At 35.6% G+C, this 19,744-nt stretch overlaps 3 protein-coding genes across 3 annotated transcripts; all 3 read left to right on the top strand.

Annotated features, from left to right (window-relative positions):
* Positions 1 to 2,332: 2,332 nt before the first annotated feature.
* Positions 2,333 to 3,763, top strand: LOC143608804 (putative indole-3-pyruvate monooxygenase YUCCA10). The gene is made up of 4 exons (XM_077083743.1): positions 2,333 to 2,947; positions 3,070 to 3,303; positions 3,391 to 3,513; positions 3,590 to 3,763. Exons 1-4 carry the CDS (start codon positions 2,333 to 2,335, stop codon positions 3,761 to 3,763), a joined length of 1,146 nt encoding a protein of 381 aa, XP_076939858.1.
* Positions 3,764 to 7,646: 3,883 nt separating this feature from the next.
* Positions 7,647 to 9,077, top strand: LOC143608803 (putative indole-3-pyruvate monooxygenase YUCCA11). Its single transcript, XM_077083742.1, has 4 exons — positions 7,647 to 8,261; positions 8,384 to 8,617; positions 8,705 to 8,827; positions 8,904 to 9,077. Exons 1-4 carry the CDS (start codon positions 7,647 to 7,649, stop codon positions 9,075 to 9,077), a joined length of 1,146 nt encoding a protein of 381 aa, XP_076939857.1.
* A 3,880-nt stretch (positions 9,078 to 12,957) lies between these two features.
* LOC143608802 (putative indole-3-pyruvate monooxygenase YUCCA10) lies at positions 12,958 to 14,388 on the top strand. The gene is made up of 4 exons (XM_077083741.1): positions 12,958 to 13,572; positions 13,695 to 13,928; positions 14,016 to 14,138; positions 14,215 to 14,388. The coding sequence occupies exons 1-4, from the start codon at positions 12,958 to 12,960 to the stop codon at positions 14,386 to 14,388; spliced, it is 1,146 nt and encodes a 381-aa protein (XP_076939856.1).
* Positions 14,389 to 19,744: the final 5,356 nt, after the last annotated feature.

Raw genomic sequence — 19,744 nt, 5'->3', positions numbered from 1 at the left:
TTCTTCACATTTGTCCAATTTCAAATTTTGCTCCATTGAAAACGCGCTCGGTCTACATCCCAACATACACGTTTCTTCTAGGATGTCGAGTGTATACTTCCGTTGGCTTAGCACCATCCCTTCTTTAGTTCTAGCCACTTCGATAACAAGAAAAAACTTTAAGATGCCAAGATCTTCGATGCTAAACTTGTTATTAAGGAAGCCTTTGGTTTGTTGTATCATGTTTAAATCATTCCCTACGATAATAACATCATCTATATAGATTAGGGCGGCAACAAAAAACGGTCTTATTCTTAAGGACAAGCAATGAATGGTCGGCCCCTGTTTGTTTGAAACCAATTTCCAATAAGGAATTTGTGAATTTTTGGTACCAGTTTCTCGATGCTTGCTTGAGGCCATAAAGTGACTTCTTTAGTTTGTATACTCTATTGTCTTCTGGCTTTCCGAAACCTTGAGGTATCTTCATGTAAACGCCTTCATGCAAATCCCCATGCAAGAAGGCGTTATTGACGTCTAGTTGGTGGATATGCCATCCTCATTTCACCGTCACAGTTAAAGGGTTCGAACCGTTACCAATTTAGCAACAGGGGTGAAGGTCTCGTGAAAGTCCACCCTTTCCATATGTGTAAATCCCTTTGCCACAAGACGAGCCTTTTACCTTTCAACATCCTCGTTTGGTTTGTATTTAATTTTGTAGACCCACTTTGAGTCAACTGCCCATTTTCCTTTTGGTAATACTTCCAAAACCCATGTCTTATTTTCTTCGAGGGCTTGGATTCCTTCTTCATTGCTTGTACCCATTTCGGGTCTTTCACTGCTTGTTTATAATTTTTTGGCTCATTACCCGAAGTAATAGCCAACACAAAAGCTTTATGTGTATTAGTAAACTTATTATAGGAAATGTAATGTGATAAGGGATGTACCGTTGAGGACCCTTGATCAGAAGTGGTTTGCTTGTGGTCTAAAGATGGAGGGAGCTTAACATCAAAATTATCAAAGTGCTTCGGTTGGAATTTCCTTCTCTTTGGCCTGGGCTGGATCATATGTCCAGATTCTGACCCAAAATCACCATCATTGTGCAGATGGTTTGGTTGAAAGTGCTCAATATTATTAGTGGGATCATTAATATTTTTCGGGTTGTGGGTCTTCATCTATATTTTGGTTTTCTTGTGGCTCATCAATATTTTCAACATTAAGACTTTCTTCACTTTGTTCATCATTGTTTTTAAAATTGTGCTCAAACTCATTGGTATCATCTTGCCCACTGTTTGGTGTTATCTTACCCAAAAGAAACTAAAAGCTAGAACGAAACTTATAAACAAGATAATGCCTGCACTAGCTTTGATCTTTACGTTGGCAATGACAGGGTGGGTGCTCAAAGATTTGGAAAAGGGAGGCCATTTGTTTTTAACAAGGCAACTAAAGTTTAGGGAATGATACAATTATCCTATTTATTTAAATTTAATTATGCTATTTGTATTATGTAACCCTAAGACATTAATTGTATTAATACGCAATTATCCATGGTATTAATAATTGTTAACCAGTTTATAACCATAGCTAAAGCTATGTAAACGCTTTACATAACTACCTTTGTGTATTTTAAAAAATCTGTTTGTATCCGTTTTATTCACCACGTTAATCAAAATCTTCGTTTAACCATCATATCGTCGTTCACATGTGTTCTATCAAATTAACTATCGAAACCATTCACATGTATTCCAACATGTTTGAATAGCTTCACTTTATGGTTGTTATTTTCTTTGAATTTTAAACTTAGTTTAACCACGTGTGCGGAAGGTTTAGTTCAATTGAATACATTGTACATATCACATACATGATTTTTGCATGATATTTGAATATGATACTAAAGACTATCGTAAATTAGAGTGTTTAAATGTATTTGTTTCGACTCTGTCTCATGTTTGAACTTGACACAACGACTCTGGTGCACTACAACCGCATATGATTACACACGAAATCTCATCTTTTACTTATTTGTAAAGATATTAATTACCATATTCATGTGTTCACACATTAAGCCAATATGAACGCGTAGATTCTAGTCAAGTAAATTAAGTTTGTAACGTAAGTTCTAAAAGTTTGTTTACATAAAAGCAGGAATACTTCAATGAATAATAACTCAGAAATTTTAGCGCGGATGACATTTCAAACTTTTAAAAAATAAGTTTTTCAGTAACGGTTCCAATAAAGGTGGGAAATAGTCTCTTTTGCCTCCTTTTTGTAATTCCTATAAAAAGGGTATGTGCATTGTGCATTACATATTGCATCAATAAACATACATTATTCATTAGAAAGAGCTTGAAAGAAAATGAAACAAGAAACAGTTGTTGTGATAGTCGGAGCAGGACCTGCCGGCATTGCAACATCAGCATGTCTCAATCTTCTTTCTATCCCAAACATTGTTCTTGAAAGGGAAGATTGCTATGCATCTTTATGGCAAAAAAAGGCTTATGATCGCTTAAAGCTTCACTTGGCTAAAAGCTTCTGTGAACTCCCTCATATGCCATTCCCTTTGTCCGCACCCACATTTGTACCAAAAGAAATGTTTGTTCAATACTTGCAAAACTATGTGTATCAGTTTAATGTAGCTCCGTTGTACCAACGCAGCGTTGAGAATGCATGGTATAATAGGATTGCACAAAAATGGGTGGTTACCGCCAAAAATTGGATTTCGGGTTTGGTCGAGGAGTACGTGTGTGAGTTTCTTGTGGCGGCAACCGGTGAAAATAGCGAAGGTATTATTCCTAATGTTAATGGTTTAGATAGCTTCAAAGGATTGTTCATCCATTCGAGCGAGTATGATAATGGAAAAAGATTTGGACACAAAGATGTGCTTGTAGTTGGTGCTGGAAATTCGGGTATGGAAATTGCATATGACTTGTGCAATTGGGGTGCTCAAACATCAATAGTTGTTCGTAGCCCGGTATGCGCGCTAAACGCTCTCCCGCGTGATTTTTAAATATAAAGTTGTCGCCGTTTTATATAATAAAAGCATATTTTTGATAAATATAATATTGTATGCTATTCTTTTTGTTGTTGTGACAGATACATGTGCTTACCAAGGAGCTAGTGCAACTCGGAATGTATATACTAAAATATATTCCTTGCTCTTTCGTGGACAAGATGGTCCTAATGTTGAGTAAGTTGTTGTATGGAGATCTTGGTGTCTATGGAATACAAAGGCCATTCAAAGGACCATTCATGATCAAAAATGAAACCGGACGATCACCTATTATCGATGTTGGGACAATTTCAAAAATCAAAACAGGAGACATTGAGGTAAACCCCTCTATCATGTTTTCATATATATCTAATAACATTAAAACATTAACTAGCGATCATGCTGTTATTTTTTTTCGTCTCTAGGTAATGACGGCTATTGAAGAAATAAAAGGTGATCAAATCAAATTCACAAATGGTCAAGAGAGACAATTTGATGCCATTGTCTTTGCTACGGGTTTTAAAAGCACTGTGCGAAAATGGCTTAAGGTAACTAAAGTTATAACACTTAATTTGTTTACTTAACCTTTTGTTTTTTAATCTTAGCATTTTCGGTTTGATCTAGGATGATGGAGGGCTCTTCAACGAGAATGGAATGCCAAAACATAAAAGCCCTAATCATTGGAAAGGGGAACATGGTCTTTATTGTGTTGGATTTGCGAGTGCCGGATTATTTGGTATCTCAAATGATGCGAAAAACATTGCTGATGATATCTTCAACATTGTTCATGGGAACTAAGCTCCTATCTAGAAAATGTAGGTTTGAATGTTGTCGTGTAGTCGTTTACGATTACTACGTACCAGTTTAATGATTTTACTATTTAAATGCTTGTTTCCTTTATAATTATGCATTTATATCATCGGATATATTTTGATTGGTATTAAATTTATCTCCATGTTTACATTGTATTACTATGGTAACTATAATACGATCAAAATAGCCTAAATATGAAATTTCTACATATTTAGTACCATTTACAAAAAAGTATATAAATACGTACAATTTATCAAAAAACTAAAAATGTTTTGTTTTTTTTTTAAACTTATCCAACTAGTTTTATACATGTTTGGTGGACGTGTGGTTTAATGTCATAATGTCATGAACACGTACATTACAAAATTAGTGTAAGACCAAAATACAAGCCGTTTATCTTACAAGTAAAAATACTGACCTGCGACATTATAAGAATCACAAAAAGATGTCAATATAGTTTAGTCATTTCGATAACATAAAATTGCATACAAAGTCATTAACGAAATATTACATGAGTGCTAAACAGTTTAGCTCCGTAGCAACTGATCAGTCTCATTTTTGCTTTACAAATCCAGATTCCAGATATAGAATAAGTTATGTATTTCTCAATAACAATACCCAACCATTAGTTAGTCTGGTGGTTGGGTACTTTGCCATAATAATGTGAAAAAATATGTCATAATGTTATAAAAGTAACAGAAGACATGAAAATCTGTTCTGATGGAATAAATACACCTTAGAAGAGTGTGTATTACGTGCCTAGCGTTGATAATAATAATAATATATTAATCCTAAAACAATTAACTAAACAAGGATTTAAAGTCATATTTAAAGGAGATTTATGTCACAATTAATCTGAATATTGATGGGGAAGATTCAAATGGGTCAGAGGCGTTTGAAAGTGAAGAGGGGCGAGTATTTGGCAAATTACTTTGACGCGATTGATTTGCAGGCCCAACAAGACTCAAGAATGGAAGAAGATTACTCAACTCTTCCAGCAATATCGTTAATAAGTGACTGTATGAATCTGTTAAACACTTTGCAGGCTTATAAATCTCATTTACAAGTTAATGAGTTCATAAATATGTTCTAGGAACTCGTGGAATGGTACCACAAAGTGTACCTTAAATACTATTTCGAGAAGCCCATTCCATCGTACCTGAGCGATGGTACAGAAATATATTTATATGATCTATTAATGATGGCAATGTTACATGGAAGATATGTAGAAGCAACAGCGAACAATGCCTGGACCTACATATCTTGAAGGCTTGTAGTGAACATGATAAATGAAGACCAAATCGGGAACCTCGTCTGCACCACCCGGTTTCAAGAAAAAAAAGATGGCCATGTAAAGAAGATGAAGACCTAAGATTGTTTGTGATTAAGGGGGACAATGAAGTATTAATCACATACAGATACTAAAGATATAATGATATGTGTATTATTATGTAGGGTGCAGTACGCTAATGCCTTAACGTACGGTATGCGAGATGCTCAAAGGCAAAAAACAAAGGAAAAAACCTAAAACGCTCAGAAAACGCTCACAAAAATTTAAACGCACAAAAACGTTCTTTGTGAAAAAAAAAGTGAAAAATTGATCGATTAACCATTCAAAACTGTTTTTTTTTGGGTAAACCAATGATTGATTGGATATGTATTGACGATTCCGAGATGTTTGGATGTGATTTCATGGATCGATTCGTGAAAAAATGGATTCCCGTACGTATTGTACGTTAAGGCATTATTGTATTGGATCTTTTCCCTTATTATATAAATATTAATTATTAACAGGGGAATATATATAATTTTGTAATTAGGCCCGTTAGGCAGTTAGGGGTACAATAGCTGTCGTTTGTAAACATCGTTTAGATAAAAGCGATGTGAATCGGTGTGTCGATTTACAAAGCGACGCCTCATATGTATATATATGGCTGGCTATACAATTGTAATCGAATCATCAGTGTAAACAATAATAATTTCCATTCCATATACAATCTCTTGTTCATAATTTCTGTTTACAATCATCAATTAGTTTGTCTGTTTGTGGCTTCTATGATTGATTACCAATAGAAATGAGCATATTTGACAAATCTTTTCTGATTCCTAGTGTGTTTTACACGCCTGATCTTGACAAGAATATATTAGGTCTGGATCAATTACGACTCCACGTATTTAATATCATCTTGAGGGATCGGTGTGTTACTTGTCGAATATGTTTGAAAGCAGGAGTTCAATACGGACGGATGATGATGTACACAAAGTATGGAGAGAATTGAAGATGAATGATATGAACAGAGAAAGGAGGAGTATTTGGATGGGTACTTTGCAAATTGATGAAGATGCAAAGAGATTTACGCAGGGAGGATTCACTTACATTGAATCATTTGATGGAATATGTTACTTTCTTAGCATATTGTAGGATCCAACCTCTATTCATTAACATCGGTCCATTCTCAAACCTAAATTTTCTGTTATGACATAACGGTTTGCACACTGTTACTTGAGCTGATCAAATTTGTTCCCATCATGTTTTGAGAATGACAAGGTTATTGATTTATTTGATTTATATGAGTTTGTTAAGAAAAAAAAAGAAGGTGGCTATAGACATATCATATAAGTGAATTTAACATGTGGGGTGTAATAGCAACCAACTTGGGAATACTGGTTGAAGATGTGATTATGCTTAGGATATATATACATTCAGTATTTGGATGTTTTAGTTTGGAACCTCAACGCTCAGAGAACGCAGTTAGAGCTAGGCACTTAAGTGAGGATGGGGATGATGAAGACAAAAGCACGCTTAGACCAAAAGAAACTAAAAGCTAGAACGAAACTTATAAACAAGATAAAGCCAGCACTAGCTTTGATCTTTACATTGGCAATGACAGGGTGGGTGCTCAAAGATTTGGAAAAGGGAGGCCATTTGTTTTTAACAAGGCAACTAAAGTTTAGGGAATGATACAATTATCCTATTTAATTAAATTTAATTATGCTATTTGCATTATGTAACCCTAAGACATTAGTTGTATTAATACGCAATTATCCTAGGTATTAATAACTGTTAACCAGTTTATAACCATAGTTAAAGCTATGTTACCATTAAACGCTTTACATAACTACCTTTGTGTATTTTAAAAGATTTGTCTGTATCCGTTTTATTCACCACGTTAATCAAAATCTTCGTTTAACCATCATATCGTCGTTCACATGTGTTCTATCAAATTAACTATCGAAACCGTTCACATGTATTCCAACATGTTTGAATCGCTTCACTTTATGGTTGTTATTTGCTTTCAATTTTAAACTTAGTTTAACCACGTGTGCGGAAGGTTTAATTCAATTGAATACATTTTACATATCGCATACATGATTTTTGCATGATATTTGAATATGATACTAACGACTATCGTAAATTAGAGTGTTTAAATGTATTTGTTTCGACTCTGTCTCATGTTTGAACTTGACACGACGACTCCGGTGCTCTACAACCGCATATGATAATACACGAAATCTCATCTTTTACTTATTTGTAAAGATATTAATTACCATATTCATGTGTTCACACATTAAGCCAATATGAACGTGTAGATTCTAGTCAAGTAAATTAAGTTTGTAACGTAAGTTCTAAAAGTTTTTTTTTTTACAAAAAAGCAGGAATACTTCAATGAATAATAACTCAGAAATTTTAGCGCGGATGACATTTCAAACTTTTAAAAAATAAGTTTTTCAGTAACGGTTCCAATAAAGGTGGGAAATAGTCTCTTTTGCCTCCTTTTTGTAATTCCTATAAAAAGGGTATGTGCATTGTGCATTACATATTGCATCAATAAACATACATTATTCATTAGAAAGAGCTTGAAAGAAAATGAAACAAGAAACAGTTGTTGTGATAGTCGGAGCAAGACCTGCCGGCATTGCAACATCAGCATGTCTCAATCTTCTTTCTATCCCAAACATTGTTCTTGAAAGGGAAGATTGCTATGCATCTTTATGGCAAAAAAAGGCTTATGATCGCTTAAAGCTTCACTTGGCTAAAAGCTTCTGTGAACTCCCTCATATGCCATTCCCTTTGTCCGCACCCACATTTGTACCAAAAGACATGTTTGTTCAATACTTGCAAAACTATGTGTATCAGTTTAATGTAGCTCCGTTGTACCAACGCAGCTTTGAGAATGCATGGTATAATAGGATTGCACAAAAATGGGTGGTTACCGCCAAAAATTGGATTTCGGGTTTGGTCGAGGAGTACGTGTGTGAGTTTCTTGTGGCGGCAACCGGTGAAAATAGCGAAGGTATTATTCCTAATGTTAATGGTTTAGATAGCTTCAAAGGATTGTTCATCCATTCGAGCGAGTATGATAATGGAAAAAGATTTGGACACAAAGATGTGCTTGTAGTTGGTGCTGGAAATTCGGGTATGGAAATTGCATATGACTTGTGCAATTGGGGTGCTCAAACATCAATAGTTGTTCGTAGCCCGGTATGCGCGCTAAACGCTCTCCCGCGTGATTTTTAAATATAAAGTTGTTGCCGTTTTATATAATAAAAGCATATTTTTGATAAATATAATATTGTATGCTATTCTTTTTGTTGTTGTGACAGATACATGTGCTTACCAAGGAGCTAGTGCAACTCGGAATGTATATACTAAAATATATTCCTTACTCTTTCGTGGACAAGATGGTCCTAATGTTGAGTAAGTTGTTGTATGGAGATCTTGGTGTCTATGGAATACAAAGGCCATTCAAAGGACCATTCATGATCAAAAATGAAACCGGACGATCACCTATTATCGATGTTGGGACAATTTCAAAAATCAAAACAGGAGACATTGAGGTAAACCCCTCTATCATGTTTTCATATATATCTAATAACATTAAAACATTAACTAGCGATCATGCTGTTATTTTTTTTCGTCTCTAGGTAATGACGGCTATTGAAGAAATAAAAGGTGATCAAATCAAATTCACAAATGGTCAAGAGAGACAATTTGATGCCATTGTCTTTGCTACGGGTTTTAAAAGCACTGTGCGAAAATGGCTTAAGGTAACTAAAGTTATAACACTTAATTTGTTTACTTAACCTTTTGTTTTTTAATCTTAGCATTTTCGGTTTGATCTAGGATGATGGAGGGCTCTTCAACGAGAATGGAATGCCAAAACATAAAAGCCCTAATCATTGGAAAGGGGAACATGGTCTTTATTGTGTTGGATTTGCGAGTGCCGGATTATTTGGTATCTCAAATGATGCGAAAAACATTGCTGATGATATCTTCAACATTGTTCATGGGAACTAAGCTCCTATCTAGAAAATGTAGGTTTGAATGTTGTCGTGTAGTCGTTTACGATTACTACGTACCAGTTTAATGATTTTACTATTTAAATGCTTGTTTCCTTTATAATTATGCATTTATATCATCGGATATATTTTGATTGGTATTAAATTTATCTCCATGTTTACATTGTATTACTATGGTAACTATAATACGATCAAAATAGCCTAAATATGAAATTTCTACATATTTAGTACCATTTACAAAAAAGTATATAAATACGTACAATTTATCAAAAAACTAAAAATGTTTTGTTTTTTTTTAAACTTATCCAACTAGTTTTATACATGTTTGGTGGACGTGTGGTTTAATGTCATAATGTCATGAACACGTACATTACAAAATTAGTGTAAGACCAAAATACAAGCCGTTTATCTTACAAGTAAAAATACTGACCTGCGACATTATAAGAATCACAAAAAGATGTCAATATAGTTTAGTCATTTCGATAACATAAAATTGCATACAAAGTCATTAACGAAATATTACATGAGTGCTAAACAGTTTAGCTCCGTAGCAACTGATCAGTCTCATTTTTGCTTTACAAATCCAGATTCCAGATATAGAATAAGTTATGTATTTCTCAATAACAATACCCAACCATTAGTTAGTCTGGTGGTTGGGTACTTTGCCATAATAATGTGAAAAAATATGTCATAATGTTATAAAAGTAACAGAAGACATGAAAATCTGTTCTGATGGAATAAATACACCTTAGAAGAGTGTGTATTACGTGCCTAGCGTTGATAATAATAATAATATATTAATCCTAAAACAATTAACTAAACAAGGATTTAAAGTCATATTTAAAGGAGATTTATGTCACAATTAATCTGAATATTGATGGGGAAGATTCAAATGGGTCAGAGGCGTTTGAAAGTGAAGAGGGGCGAGTATTTGGCAAATTACTTTGACGCGATTGATTTGCAGGCCCAACAAGACTCAAGAATGGAAGAAGATTACTCAACTCTTCCAGCAATATCATTAATAAGTGACTGTATGAATCTGTTAAACACTTTGCAGGCTTATAAATCTCATTTACAAGTTAATGAGTTCATAAATATGTTCTAGGAACTCGTGGAATGGTACCACAAAGTGTACCTTAAATACTATTTCGAGAAGCCCATTCCATCGTACCTGAGCGATGGTACAGAAATATATTTATATGATCTATTAATGATGGCAATGTTACATGGAAGATATGTAGAAGCAACAGCGAACAATGCCTGGACCTACATATCTTGAAGGCTTGTAGTGAACATGATAAATGAAGACCAAATCGGGAACCTCGTCTGCACCACCCGGTTTCAAGAAAAAAAAGATGGCCATGTAAAGAAGATGAAGACCTAAGATTGTTTGTGATTAAGGGGGACAATGAAGTATTAATCACATACAGATACTAAAGATATAATGATATGTGTATTATTATGTAGGGTGCAGTACGCTAATGCCTTAACGTACGGTATGCGAGATGCTCAAAGGCAAAAAACAAAGGAAAAAACCTAAAACGCTCAGAAAACGCTCACAAAAATTTAAACGCACAAAAACGTTCTTTGTGAAAAAAAAAGTGAAAAATTGATCGATTAACCATTCAAAACTGTTTTTTTTGGGTAAACCAATGATTGATTGGATATGTATTGACGATTCCGAGATGTTTGGATGTGATTTCATGGATCGATTCGTGAAAAAATGGATTCCCGTACGTATTGTACGTTAAGGCATTATTGTATTGGATCTTTTCCCTTATTATATAAATATTAATTATTAACAGGGGAATATATATAATTTTGTAATTAGGCCCGTTAGGCAGTTAGGGGTACAATAGCTGTCGTTTGTAAACATCGTTTAGATAAAAGCGATGTGAATCGGTGTGTCGATTTACAAAGCGACGCCTCATATGTATATATATGGCTGGCTATACAATTGTAATCGAATCATCAGTGTAAACAATAATAATTTCCATTCCATATACAATCTCTTGTTCATAATTTCTGTTTACAATCATCAATTAGTTTGTCTGTTTGTGGCTTCTATGATTGATTACCAATAGAAATGAGCATATTTGACAAATCTTTTCTGATTCCTAGTGTGTTTTACACGCCTGATCTTGACAAGAATATATTAGGTCTGGATCAATTACGACTCCACGTATTTAATATCATCTTGAGGGATCGGTGTGTTACTTGTCGAATATGTTTGAAAGCAGGAGTTCAATACGGACGGATGATGATGTACACAAAGTATGGAGAGAATTGAAGATGAATGATATGAACAGAGAAAGGAGGAGTATTTGGATGGGTACTTTGCAAATTGATGAAGATGCAAAGAGATTTACGCAGGGAGGATTCACTTACATTGAATCATTTGATGGAATATGTTACTTTCTTAGCATATTGTAGGATCCAACCTCTATTCATTAACATCGGTCCATTCTCAAACCTAAATTTTCTGTTATGACATAACGGTTTGCACACTGTTACTTGAGCTGATCAAATTTGTTCCCATCATGTTTTGAGAATGACAAGGTTATTGATTTATTTGATTTATATGAGTTTGTTAAGAGAAAAAAAGAAGGTGGCTATAGACATATCATATAAGTGAATTTAACATGTGGGGTGTAATAGCAACCAACTTGGGAATACTGGTTGAAGATGTGATTATGCTTAGGATATATATACATTCAGTATTTGGATGTTTTAGTTTGGAACCTCAACGCTCAGAGAACGCGGTTAGAGCTAGGCACTTAAGTGATGATGGGGATGATGAAGACAAAAGCACGTTTAGACCACAAGAAACTAAAAGCTAGAACGAAACTTATAAACAAGATAAAGCCAGCACTAGCTTTGATCTTTACATTGGCAATGACAGGGTGGGTGCTCAAAGATTTGGAAAAGGGAGGCCATTTGTTTTTAACAAGGCAACTAAAGTTTAGGGAATGATACAGTTATCCTATTTAATTAAATTTAATTATGCTATTTGCATTATGTAACCCTAAGACATTAGTTGTATTAATACGCAATTATCCTAGGTATTAATAACTGTTAACCAGTTTATAACCATAGTTAAAGCTATGTTACCGTTAAACGCTTTACATAACTACCTTTGTGTATTTTAAAAGATTTGTTTGTATCCGTTTTATTCACCACGTTAATCAAAATCTTCGTTTAACCATCATATCGTCGTTCACATGTGTTCTATCAAATTAACTATCGAAACCGTTCACATGTATTCCAACATGTTTGAATCGCTTCACTTTATGGTTGTTATTTGCTTTCAATTTTAAACTTAGTTTAACCACGTGTGCGGAAGGTTTAATTCAATTGAATACATTTTACATATCGCATACATGATTTTTGCATGATATTTGAATATGATACTAACGACTATCGTAAATTAGAGTGTTTAAATGTAGTTGTTTCGACTCTGTCTCATGTTTGAACTTGACACGACGACTCCGGTGCTCTACAACCGCATATGATAATACACGAAATCTCATCTTTTACTTATTTGTAAAGATATTAATTACCATATTCATGTGTTCACACATTAAGCCAATATGAACGTGTAGATTCTAGTCAAGTAAATTAAGTTTGTAACGTAAGTTCTAAAAGTTTTTTTTTTACAAAAAAGCAGGAATACTTCAATGAATAATAACTCAGAAATTTTAGCGCGGATGACATTTCAAACTTTTAAAAAATAAGTTTTTCAGTAACGGTTCCAATAAAGGTGGGAAATAGTCTCTTTTGCCTCCTTTTTGTAATTCCTATAAAAAGGGTATGTGCATTGTGCATTACATATTGCATCAATAAACATACATTATTCATTAGAAAGAGCTTGAAAGAAAATGAAACAAGAAACAGTTGTTGTGATAGTCGGAGCAGGACCTGCCGGCATTGCAACATCAGCATGTCTCAATCTTCTTTCTATCCCAAACATTGTTCTTGAAAGGGAAGATTGCTATGCATCTTTATGGCAAAAAAAGGCTTATGATCGCTTAAAGCTTCACTTGGCTAAAAGCTTCTGTGAACTCCCTCATATGCCATTCCCTTTGTCCGCACCCACATTTGTACCAAAAGACATGTTTGTTCAATACTTGCAAAACTATGTGTATCAGTTTAATGTAGCTCCGTTGTACCAACGCAGCGTTGAGAATGCATGGTATAATAGGATTGCACAAAAATGGGTGGTTACCGCCAAAAATTGGATTTCGGGTTTGGTCGAGGAGTACGTGTGTGAGTTTCTTGTGGCGGCAACCGGTGAAAATAGCGAAGGTATTATTCCTAATGTTAATGGTTTAGATAGCTTCAAAGGATTGTTCATCCATTCGAGCGAGTATGATAATGGAAAAAGATTTGGACACAAAGATGTGCTTGTAGTTGGTGCTGGAAATTCGGGTATGGAAATTGCATATGACTTGTGCAATTGGGGTGCTCAAACATCAATAGTTGTTCGTAGCCCGGTATGCGCGCTAAACGCTCTCCCGCGTGATTTTTAAATATAAAGTTGTCGCCGTTTTATATAATAAAAGCATATTTTTGATAAATATAATATTGTATGCTATTCTTTTTGTTGTTGTGACAGATACATGTGCTTACCAAGGAGCTAGTGCAACTCGGAATGTATATACTAAAATATATTCCTTGCTCTTTCGTGGACAAGATGGTCCTAATGTTGAGTAAGTTGTTGTATGGAGATCTTGGTGTATATGGAATACAAAGGCCATTCAAAGGACCATTCATGATCAAAAATGAAACCGGACGATCACCTATTATCGATGTTGGGACAATTTCAAAAATCAAAACAGGAGACATTGAGGTAAACCCCTCTATCATGTTTTCATATATATCTAATAACATTAAAACATTAACTAGCGATCATGCTGTTATTTTTTTTCGTCTCTAGGTAATGACGGCTATTGAAGAAATAAAAGGTGATCAAATCAAATTCACAAATGGTCAAGAGAGACAATTTGATGCCATTGTCTTTGCTACGGGTTTTAAAAGCACTGCGCGAAAATGGCTTAAGGTAACTAAAGTTATAACACTTAATTTGTTTACTTAACCTTTTGTTTTTTAATCTTAGCATTTTCGGTTTGATCTAGGATGATGGAGGGCTCTTCAACGAGAATGGAATGCCAAAACATAAAAGCCCTAATCATTGGAAAGGGGAACATGGTCTTTATTGTGTTGGATTTGCGAGTGCCGGATTATTTGGTATCTCAAATGATGCGAAAAACATTGCTGATGATATCTTCAACATTGTTCATGGGAACTAAGCTCCTATCTAGAAAATGTAGGTTTGAATGTTGTCGTGTAGTCGTTTACGATTACTACGTACCAGTTTAATGATTTTACTATTTAAATGCTTGTTTCCTTTATAATTATGCATTTATATCATCGGATATATTTTGATTGGTATTAAATTTATCTCCATGTTTACATTGTATTACTATGGTAACTATAATACGATCAAAATAGCCTAAATATGAAATTTCTACATATTTAGTACCATTTACAAAAAAGTATATAAATACGTACAATTTATCAAAAAACTAAAAATGTTTTGTTTTTTTTTTAAACTTATCCAACTAGTTTTATACATGTTTGGTGGACGTGTGGTTTAATGTCATAATGTCATGAACACGTACATTACAAAATTAGTGTAAGACCAAAATACAAGCCGTTTATCTTACAAGTAAAAATACTGACCTGCGACATTATAAGAATCACAAAAAGATGTCAATATAGTTTAGTCATTTCGATAACATAAAATTGCATACAAAGTCATTAACGAAATATTACATGAGTGCTAAACAGTTTAGCTCCGTAGCAACTGATCAGTCTCATTTTTGCTTTACAAATCCAGATTCCAGATATAGAATAAGTTATGTATTTCTCAATAACAATACCCAACCATTAGTTAGTCTGGTCGTTGGGTACTTTGCCATAATAATGTGAAAAAATATGTCATAATGTTATAAAAGTAACAGAAGACATGAAAATCTGTTCTGATGGTATAAATACACCTTAGAAGAGTGTGTATTACGTGCCTAGCGTTGATAATAATAATAATAATATATTAATCCTAAAACAATTAACTAAACAAGGATTTAAAGTCATATTTAAAGGAGATTTATGTCACAATTAATCTGAATATTGATGGGGAAGATTCAAATGGGTCAGAGGCGTTTGAAAGTGAAGAGGGGCGAGTATTTGGCAAATTACTTTGACGCGATTGATTTGCAGGCCCAACAAGACTCAAGAATGGAAGAAGATTACTCAACTCTTCCAGCAATATCGTTAATAAGTGACTGTATGAATCTGTTAAACACTTTGCAGGCTTATAAATCTCATTTACAAGTTAATGAGTTCATAAATATGTTCTAGGAACTCGTGGAATGGTACCACAAAGTGTACCTTAAATACTATTTCGAGAAGCCCATTCCATCGTACCTGAGCGATGGTACAGAAATATATTTATATGATCTATTAATGATGGCAATGTTACATGGAATGTGACAATCGCCAATTCCAGGTTAACCTCGTTAACTCAACTCCGTTAATTCAAACTTTAAGATCGTTGAATCTATAACGCATACTTCATTACATTTAAACTAGGGTTTAAATGACGCTTAACACTTACTACATGTGTAGTAGTCTTTCGGGATTTGCACCGAAACGCAAACGATCGAGGAATAAACGAAGCACACTAAAACACTAATGATGTGATAACTATGTGTTAGGATTATGTGTTATATCATTGTCATGATTATGTGTTATATTATTGTCATGATTATGTGCAAGTTAGGATAGAATGTTCTAGAAAAACAACACTTGAAAGTAGAAGGACTAGAGTGTAACTTGTTTGCTTATAAATATATCCTAAACTAAACCCTAACTTATTATTATTATCCTAAACCTAAATCCCGATCGGCTCTCTCTCCCTCTCTTGATCCACGGCTGCCGTCCACCACCACACACACATACACATCAAATCAAGAGATTAATCCAAGAACTAGGTGCTAGGAAGGTATACTTGATCATCTCTTACCTCTTTGATTGTTTAATTTGATGTTTGATGGGTTATGTGAAAACCCTAAATCGGCCGATTATTGCATGAATATGATTGTTAGGATTCTTGTTAGTTGGATAATAGATTAATAACTAGATTGATATTGATACATGATTGATTGTTGTTCTTGATTTGAATTAAAACACAAACCCTAATCTTGTATGTATGGTGTGATTGATATGCATGGATAGTAGTTATAGTGTCTAGAGGGTTATATGGATGCATGATAGTTCATAGGTTGTGATTATGTTGAGTTTTGATGTGAACAGATTCTGGACAGAATGTATATACGATGTTTAACTGACTGTAACGAAGTGTAAACGTGAAAATTGATTGAGATTGTGGGTACTGCAGTAAACTAGGTTGAGTCTAGTTTCTATGAAGTATAAATTCGTAATTTTTGGATAAGTGGAAGTATACTTTTATGATTTTACAAAAACGTGATGCAAAGCTGAGCTGTTAGACCTGCTGTTAGGTTATGTTGTAAATGTTATATCTCATGAACCACGAGACCAATTGGGTTGGTTCCACTTCTGGAAGTTGACTCACTGAGTTAGGAACCAAACCCAAGTGGTCTTGCATTTATTGGATTTTTCGTTTAACGGGAATGGTAAATAACATTCTGATGTGCATGAATCTGACTGATATAAGTTAGCTGTAATGTTTTGATCATTATGAACAATCTATATGGAATAAAAATAAGATAAAAGATGTTCTGGAAACCTAAGATATGTATGCTCCTGTGGTAATTTTTGGTAAATTAATTGAGACGTTATAATCGGTAAACTAGTGCAACCTTTCAAGTAGAAATTCTGTCATAACGAAACTAGCTGCTGAGTTGTATAGGAATGCATGAAATATGATAGTTTTTATATAATTGTTGTATTTTGACCAAAATACCCTTGCGGGGAATAGTTGCTAGTTGATTGCCATGAATTGACCAAATTGCCCTTATGGGGAATAATGGTTAGTTAGTCTTTGTTTGTTGACCAAAATGCCCCTACGGGAATAATTGCTAATAAGTATGTTATTAATACGTGACACGAAAGTAATTGCTCACTCATGTATCGTATCACAATTTTACTTGTTTAAGTCACACACGATTCACAAACGAAACACGAAACATGTTACGTGCATAGGTATTATGTGCCGAGTCTAGAGACTCGTTAAACATTCCGATACTTAGAAAATCTCTTTGTTATTTTAGAACGCTAGAGAGTTTTCTACGACGCGCATCACTCGGTGATCTAGATCGGATATTCTTCGCAAACAGTGAGTTCACTTACCCCACTCTTAAACTGTTTTCAAACGTTTTTCACTTGGGGGAGATAACATACTCCGATAAACATATTTTCTGAGATAAACGCATATGAAAGATTTTGTTATAAATTATATATCACTTGTAAAGGCTAAGCGGCATACGTAACATTTGAAGTCCCACACATCGGACCGGTTAATATTTGGAATAGCTAGTCACTTTTGGGTAGTACTACTGGGTTTGACAAACCCCACCCGACGCTAAGCTCAACCGGAGGTTGAGTGGGTGTAAATTTTGGCTAACACTTACCATGGTCTAGAGGACCTGGTGACGGGCACTTGATAAACAGTCAGCTTCGGTCGCGAACCACTTAGCGATACTTGTTGTATAGATTAGCTACCTATCGATATATAATTTGACATAACACTATCTGGTAATGCAAAACACTTAAACGCTGTAACGTGGTTACACACTTAAACGCTGTAACGTGGTTACACACTTAAACGCTGTAACGTGGTTACACACTTAAACGCTGTAACGTGGTTACACACTCAAACGTCGTAACGGGGTTACGCAACACTTAAACGTCGTAACGGGGTTACGCAACACTTAAACGTCGTAACGGGGTTACGCAAAACGCTAAACGATTTATCTTATTTAACTTGTGAACTCACCAACCTTGTGTTGACACTTTTAGTATGTTATTCTCAGGTAGCCGAGGCGGGCGCGCGGTTTAGGAGCATGCATTAATGAAAACACTTTTATTCTGCAAACTTAATTTTAACAGTTACATTTGGTTTTAAGTCGTCCTGCGTGACGCAGCTTTTGAATTAAGGTTTTACGCTTCCGCACTTACTTTCATTTAAACGTTTTTCTTTGGTTTGGTTATAACTAATGATTCCGATCCTGCCAGTTCACACCCTCTGACGGTAAAACTCCGTTAGTGGATTTTGAGGGTGTGACAGATTGGTATCAGAGCCGTTGGTTATAGCGAACTAGAAGCTGCATGCATACTAGACTATAACCGCGACGACCCATTAGTTATAATGATACGCACTGCATAGGTTTGTGTAGTCTTGAAATCTTATTTCTTTACCTCCTTCACTCATACGCGCGCATATACACGGCTTACCTGTAGAAATGTCGACGCCACCCTCATCATCATCCGATTCGATGACGCATGCTCACGGGAAGGAACCGCAGTTACCTACTGCCTCGCCACCCCGTGTAGTCCCGGAACTCGAAGCTCCTGCACCGAAGAGGTACCGCCTATCCGGAGGCCTTTATGAAAACGACGTTAGCTGGGATTGGTACCCCAACATGATCAGACGTATGGTCTACCGTGAACAAGTTCCCCCATTGCCTCACCCGAACCACCCTGCTTACCCTAACACTCTACCACCTATAACCGAACCTGTAGAGCGAGTTCTCGCAGCTGTCGTTTCTTGTTTGGAGCGTGATGTGGGTTACATGCGCTACACTAGAGAAAATGTTGCCAGACTGTTTAAAGATGGAACCGAGACTCAGGAGGAGATTGCCCGTATGGCAGCGGCAATGAAAGAAATGCAAGAGACTAGTGAGCAACAAACCAAGGTTATGATGAAGATGCAAGCCGAGATGATAGACTTGCAAGAGCAACTCCAAGAAGCAAGGACCCGAACCGAAATAGCCTTAGAACGTTGCGATATCCTACAAATGCAACTTGCCCAGAACGTAGCAGAACCTGAGGCAGAGCCCGAGGCAGAGCCTGATGTAGAACCTGAAGAAGATCCTGAAGAAGAACCGGAGGAGGAACCAGCTGAGGAGGAGGCACACTCAGAGGTGTCCCCAGACGATGTGCAGATGTGCAAATTCTTGGATTGGAACTGGCTAACGCGATGAACTGGGAGGAGTTCAAGAACATGATGCGAGAGGAGTACTGTCCGAGGGAAGAAATTTCGAAGTTAGAGTCGGAGTTTTGGTCGTTGAAAATGGTGGGTTCAGAGATTGAAGCCTACACTACTCGTTCGCACGAGTTGGCAGTGATGTGTCCACGGTTGTTGGATCCGCCGAGCAAGAGAATAGAGATGTACATTGATGGGTTAGCACCACAGATTCAGGGCATGGTGACGTCTACCAGACCAGCCACGATCCAACAAGCGATCCGTTTAGCTCACAAACTGACGGATCAGGCTGTGACCCAAGGTGCGTTACCACCTAGGGGTTCGACTGTTAAAGCCCGTGACAACCCGAGTAATGACCACGTCAGCAACAGTAACAACAACAGCAACCCGAACAGCGGGAAGAGAAAGTTAGACAACAC

This window comes from Bidens hawaiensis, unplaced genomic scaffold (assembly GCF_021521415.1).
Source record: "Bidens hawaiensis isolate Kalapana, Puna unplaced genomic scaffold, B.hawaiensis_p1.1 tig00419431_1, whole genome shotgun sequence".
NCBI classification, from domain to species: domain Eukaryota; kingdom Viridiplantae; phylum Streptophyta; class Magnoliopsida; order Asterales; family Asteraceae; genus Bidens; species Bidens hawaiensis.
This window is presented reverse-complemented; position numbering and strand designations above follow the sequence as displayed.